The 7,050-nt window shown below is 40.6% G+C and overlaps 1 protein-coding gene across 1 annotated transcript; it reads left to right on the top strand.

Moving 5' to 3' along the window:
* Positions 1-2,164: 2,164 nt before the first annotated feature.
* On the top strand, positions 2,165-6,411 carry zgc:56585 (15-hydroxyprostaglandin dehydrogenase). The gene is made up of 7 exons (NM_001141550.2): positions 2,165-2,430; positions 2,628-2,751; positions 3,682-3,788; positions 4,212-4,308; positions 4,584-4,660; positions 5,426-5,589; positions 6,035-6,411. Exons 1-7 carry the CDS (start codon positions 2,338-2,340, stop codon positions 6,183-6,185), a joined length of 813 nt encoding a protein of 270 aa, NP_001135022.1. The 5' UTR covers positions 2,165-2,337; the 3' UTR covers positions 6,186-6,411.
* The last annotated feature ends 639 nt before the right edge of the window (positions 6,412-7,050 follow it).

The following is a 7,050-nucleotide window of genomic DNA, read 5'->3' as shown; positions in this document are numbered from 1 at the left end:
AATTGACCATCAATTCTGATACCTTGATGAATAAGGAGGTACTGTATAGCCAGGCCTACATTTGGCTATTCAGTGGAGTTGATGTGTTTTGGTTTTGAATAAACTAGTTCCTCTGGTGGGGAGGTCGGGTTATGAACAGTAAACTCACAGTGTGCTGTGGGATGCTCCTGTAATCAGGTACCCTGGTGAGTGAGGGAGTATAGGCCTACATTTACTGTGGAGTTACAGTGGAGTTGATGTGTTTTGGTTTTGAATATAACTAGTTATTCTGATGGGAAGTTTATGTGTGTGCTGTGTGTCTGTGGGATGTTCCTGTAATCAACCCCTCCCAGTGAGTGGAGGAACAGCTATCAGGGTAGGGTGTGCCATACGTGACAGAAACTGATAGTTCTGCTACCCCCCTCCCTCCTATCGTCCCTCACAGAAAGATGACCAAGAGAACACACACAGATAGTGAATACAGTAGATAGACAACTAGTTCTCACAGTCTCACGTCAGAATTAGACGTTCATCCATGTTTCTCAAATTTCAAATTTCGAAGTTATAACAAATGTAAAAGTTTGAAGTGTTTAAGGTTAAGTTTAAGCATTAACTTCACATTTTTATGCTTAGGTTTAAAGTTAGGAATTAACTCTGGGTGGTTAAGGTAAAGGTTAAGGTTTGGGATAGGCTTAAAACAAGAATAACTTTCTATTGCTGTGGCCAGTTTCCACATCATCTCCCGACGTCCTCAGAATTGTATTTTGACTTTATAATTTAACCTTTATTTAACTAGGCAGAAATGGATGGATGTTGAATACTGACTTGTATCATGAGTGACCTGGATGAGATAGATGCACTCTATTAATCATGCATTGAGCTTTTGACATATGCTTATATTGTTTTATGCATTTATTTTCTTTTTTTATGCTTATTTTTTTTAAGTTGTGGTATTTAACTATGGAAGAAGTAATATTTCATTTAGAAATAATTGTTATAGTGTGCTGAGAACATTTGATTGATTTGATTGATTCAATTGTAAAGGCACTTTTAATTATTGTCCTCATTTTTCACAATAGTGTCTGTTGCCAACATAACAATAATATTTTTTAAATATTGTAACCCTTTCATGATGAGCATGTCTAAAGGCTGAGCTTGCTTGTTGAAACACAACCAAGATACAAAAAAGACAGTTCCAATACAGAATGACAGAGGACTGCAGATGTATTTACATAGTTCACTTGGCTTCCTTTTTTATAGCCTTTCCTAGTGCTCTTTAAGGAAAAGGGAGGAAGTGAAAGAAGCATTGACAGACTATTATGACACATGATTATTTACCTCCATCTAGTGGTCAAATATGCTACTACAGTATTATGTTTCTGTAAGGGTAGGTACTGTAAAGGGAGGAATGTATTGCTGTAGGTTGGACTTTCGAGAGAAAGAAGATCAAGATTTGTGAATTTCAAAATAATATATAGAAATATACATACCTAGGATCTCAAAACAAAATAAGGTATGACTCCCCGTATACAGTATTTTCTTAATTCCATAATGATTCAGACTATAACAGCTATTTTCAGTCTGTTAAAAAAAGTTATGCATAAAATACGTAATACGTCCTATTATGCTAATATTATTAGCTAAAGGTTTTTTAGTAAGCCATAACTAACGGTCCAAGGACAGCACCCCCAAAAACTGTAGCCTGAAGGCACAGAGTTTCTAAAGTTAGAGGCGCAACATAGCAAGACTTCCGGGAACGCTTGCGAAACAGACCAAACATTCCAGACCGGAGTTTAGGGTAAGAGAAATGCTATTTTTTTTATTTAGTTATTAATTTTCTCGAAATCTAAAGGCACAACCTAGGTTCGAGCCAATGTCTTAAGTAGTTGAATATGTTATTACTCCAACCTCGTGAAAGTGACAAACTGACACGTTTTCATTTTCGTCAAAATAAAAAAAAAACTTTATGTCGGAGTGCCTTTGATTTGACGGCTCACACATGCGCAGTTCGGCACGAGACGGCCGTTAGACCCAATGACGTGTTTCTACGCATGACCTTTGCTAGCCAACTTCGTGATCGGGGATTTTTATTGCAGAAGCAGTTTTAGCCCATCTTCATACTGTACCGTCTTTGCTAAAGGTGTCCCACCGTTCTACAATGCGCGTGCGCTGTTCTACAACTAACGATCCGACGTCATTGAAGAATTTCGACTGTCAAATCAGGTCGCTTCTGACATGGACTCAGCACTGAGTTTAGGACATTTCTCCGCCACTTCAAAAGTGTAGTTCTTGTGTGAGTTTGAAGAAGTTTGCTACCGCGTCTTCTCTGCTTATTAGGTTGGCTACCTTGTTTCAGTGATGGCGTTACATGGCAAAGTGGCTTTAGTGACTGGTGCGGTGCAAGGTTTGGGAAAAGGTTTCTCAGAAATTCTTTTGCAAAAAGGAGCAAAGGTAAGAGTGCGCGTCAGTGTTGTCAATCAATGAAACGGTGGTTTGTTTTTCACTGTCAGAATACATGCTACAATATGTGTTACGTTTTGTAAACGATTTCTAATATAAAAATAAAAAAACGTCATAAAAATACAATTATTCGATGTTACATAAGTTTCTTTAGTAAAAGTAATATATTGGTTGTCCTGTATGTTTAGGTAGCCCTGTTGGATATAAATGAGTCGGGAGGGAAGGATTTGAAGGCTGCCTTTGATAAAGAATATGGACCAGACAGAACACTGTTTCTTACCTGCACCGTTGAATCTGAGGAACAACTAAAAGGTAAATCATGACTGCTTCATCATTTAGTAACATGTTGAGATACTTGTAAACGCTTTAAGGAAATAACCACAAGTGACCATATCCATTCTGTTCAGCATTACCTCAACCAACACTGGTAGTGATTTCAGATAATGTTGATTAACAAAGATAAATATTAGCCTACAATTATCGACTTGCCACAACTGAAGTTTCCTCTGGGGAAAATACAATTATTCTAATCTATAAATCTTGTTGGAATATGCTTGAGGAACTTTGAGCAACAATTGGGTTTTACTTTACACACAAACTCCAGTCATATAGACTACAGTAAGCCAACAGCCAGGCTGAAAGTGTGGATTGCCTTCTCTACTGCATTCTTTTGTGCTTTTTTCAAGGCACACTAATTCCTCAAGGAGCAGAACAGTTGTTTATGTAATGTATGGACTATTTACCCTCAAATCAACAGAGTGGTTCCAATGTATTACTACCTAGATTCAAAAAGAAGCTGATACAGTATCTTTGTCAACACAAAGTTCTGACACAGTCATACCGGGAAGGACTTCCCTTCACTGAAGGGTGCGTTTGTAAATTCGCTCTGGCTGTCTGCTCCGATTTGAGAGCATTCTTGTCGGAGTGTGCCAGAGCGTAGAACAACTGATGAATTTAGGAACGCTCAAAACCCATTGAATATGGCCGGTGTCAGTAAACGTCTGCAAAAAAGCGTAATTAAATTGTTTTCAGCAGCACAGTTAGTCACCAACGCTCTGAATCTCCGGACAATCTGACAACGCTCTGAATTTAAGAACGCCCAGAGCGCACTCTGAACACAGTCTGGCACTCCAGATTGAATTTACTAACACACCCAAAATAACAAGTGAGAAGTAACTCCCTCACACCGTTTTCTTCACTTTGCAACTCATGGTGACATTTCTATTTATATTCTGTTGACAGATGCCTTTCAGAAAACGGTAGAGACGTTTGGGGGTTTAGACATCGTCTGCAACAACGCTGGCATCATCGATGAGACGAACTGGGAGAAATGTGTGTCTATAAACCTCGTAAGATTAGCAATTTTTTTATGTTACATTAGTATGGAGGTTACTCTGAGTTTTTAGGGAAGCTGTTGCGAAAAACAATGTATATTTCGTATATTTTGCCTATGAAGTGCTCGTATATAAGATTATACATGACAGAACTTGTCTTGTCTGTGTAAGATACACATCATACATATAGAAAACACATTTATGAAATGTATGTTAAGTGGTTGGTATGAATATGTATTGTCATTGCTCTTCTGTTTATAGGGCTATGATTGTTTTATGGCAGTTCTTTTCTTATTTTTAATATTTTATGACTTTTACATTTTTATATCTTGTTTTTATTTTGGGAATACTTTCTTAAATGTTCTGATTATTTCCATTCCATAATGTTAAGCACATTTGGCTGCTGTACTGTTATGATCATCCTGTGCTGCCCTACAGAATGGAGTGGTGAGAGGCACGTATCTGGCTCTCAAGCACATGAAAAAGGAGAACAGAGGGCAGGGAGGGGTCATCATCAACGTAGCGTCTATGGCAGGTGCAGTGTCCATTTTATTTACTTCCACGTCAGTTACTTTTCACTTCACTTATTATAGTGACAATTCAAGAGTTCATTGGCTGACTCCTGATACCCATATGGCACTCTATTCACTATAATTTTGGAACATTAAGTGCACAACTTTTGACTAGAGTCCTATGGGCCCTGGTCAAAAGTAGTGCACTAAATAGGGAATAGTGTGCCATTTGGGATGCAACCCTTGTGTCTTCTGTTCTGACATCTGACTGAAATGATGTTTCTCTGCCTTTCCATAGGTCTGGGTCCTCTGCTGACTGCTCCCATCTACACAGCCACCAAACACGGGGTGGTGGGGTTCAGTCGGGCTATGGCGGTATGTCCCTCTTAGAATCAGGAATTGGTGTGCTCCACTCTGTCTTTAGCAGCTGCAGAGGTCAAACAAACGGATGTTTCGACAACAGCCTTCATCAGTGTTTCTCTCCTCCCAGGGGTTAGACACTGATCATAGGGTTCTAAAGGCAGGAGGATTGGGAAAAGCATATGGCCAGGAGTTTCTACAGTAATAGGTTCTAACAAGGGCCTTGAGTTTTCCTTGCCAGGCCACATGGTCAGGAAAAACTCAGGGTTCTAGGCATGGGGGCATAGACAATTGCTCAGTGACTTCATACTTATTTTGATCATGCACTGTGTGAAGTCAATTGATTCCAAAGAGCCAGAGTATCTAGATTATTAGACTAACGTGCACAATTATGATTTGTCCCAAATGTGGCATCCCTATGGGCCCTGGCCAAAAGTAGTGCACAATAGGGTGCCATTTGGAATGCAACACAGGTTTGATTTAGATCCTTCAGAGCACTTAAGTATCTGTGAGTAAAAGCAGACATCAGATCAGAAAGAGGATTGCTTATAGCTCTGCAGCACAGACAACCAGGGTGACAAAAATGCCATCTCCTTTTCCTGCTACCTGTTGCATTTGCATTGTAACTGTGAGAGAATGTGGTAGCAGGACATTTGGTAATTTGTACAGGAAAACCACAACAAAAATAACAGCTGAATGTTACTTCCTCATGCTCAATTTAGGTTCCCTGTGTCAGTGGACAGTAAACAGGGACTGATGCTTGTGTGTGTTTTCTGACAGGATGTCTCCCGTTTGTGTGACTACGGGGTGCGAATTAATGTCCTCTGCCCTGCTTTCGTCCAAACCGCCATCCTCTCCTCCCTGGGTTCAGAGGGGACTACGGGACAGTTCGCCGGTCTGAGGGGCGTGGCAGAGAAACTACTGGAACAGTTTGGTGTGCTTGAGTGAGTCTGTCCTCCCCAGCCCCTTTCATTAGATGGGCAGTGTTAGATTCGTTATCCACACCCCATGTAGCCTACTACAGCTCAGAAGCACACACACTTACATGGAACCCTACACATTTAGAGCAGTAAACTCACTACCTACTAAACTACAGTGTTGTGGTGATTTACACAATGACAGTATGCTACAAAATCGGCTACACATTTGCATCCCACAAACAAATAGACGTTAATACCTTGCGTGGTTTGTAAGACTGATAACAATCCAGAATATTACTCCATTACCCATACACTCCAGAGAATTCACTCGTAACAACAGGGGCTTGTCAGTGTTGCAACCTGTAGGCGGGTGTGTGTGCTTCGTGCTCACTGCTAGGTAGGGAAGAGCGGAGCGGGTTGGTCTGTTTTACGGTATGCTAAGGACGTGTTGTCACATGTTTCGTTTCAGAGTCTCTGAGGTAGCCAAGAACTTCTTGAAGCTGGTGACAGATGAGAGTCGAAATGGAGAGGCCCTTTTGGTACAGAAGGAGGGAGCTTCATACGTAACGTTTCCCCAAGTGGCTTCCCAGCTGCCCAGTATCCTTGCCCCCTCTCTGTAGCAGAATCCCTCCCCCAGCTAGCTGGTATGTCTGCACCCTAACACAAGGCCATTGTGTTCTGGACCTGTTGCTTGTATAAAATAACTGTTGTGTAAACAACATGATTGTATTATCACCTCCCACTATATAAGGGACATGTAACCATTTACTCTTCAAGTTTTGCCCTGTGAAATCAGAGATCTCATTCTCGCAGCTGCAAGATTAAAGATTTTTCTATTATACAATTAAATAGTCTCTGCCTTAATCTTTCAATTGAGCTTTCCATAACCTTTGGTGCTGTGACCCAGATCAGAGTGACCTGACTTTTTCCATCCGTTTCGCTCATTTGGTCCCAGACATCCCGCTGGCCACAAAAGCCCCAAGCATCCCTGAGTCGCCTCCTCACTTTTGACATTGAGACTGGTGTTTTGCGGGTACTATTTAATGAAGCTGCCAGTTGAGGACTTGTGAAGCGTCTGGTTCTCAAACTAGACACTCTAATGTACTTGTCCTCTTTCTCAGTTGTGCACTGGGGCCTCCCACTCCTCATTCTATTCTGGTTAGGGCCAGTTTGCACTGTTCTGTGAAGGGAGTAGTACACAGCGTTGTACCAGATCTTCAGTTTCTTGGCAATTTCTCACATGGAATAACCTTCATTTCTCAGAACAAGAATAGACTGACGAGTTTCAGAAGAAAGTAATTTGTTTCTGGGCATTTTGAGCCTGTAATCGAATCCACAAATGCTGATACTCAACTAGTCTAAAGAAGGCCAGCTTTATTGCTTCTTTAATCAGAACAACAGTTTTCAGCTGTGCTAACATAATTGCAAAAGGGTTTTGTAATGATCAATTTGCCTTATAAAATGTATAACTTGGATTAGCTAACA

Source organism: Salmo salar, chromosome 10 (genome assembly GCF_965601325.2).
Source record: "Salmo salar chromosome 10, fSalSal1, whole genome shotgun sequence".
NCBI lineage: Eukaryota > Metazoa > Chordata > Actinopteri > Salmoniformes > Salmonidae > Salmo > Salmo salar.
Note: the sequence above shows the minus strand (reverse complement) of the source record. Positions and strands in the feature narration are given on the sequence as shown.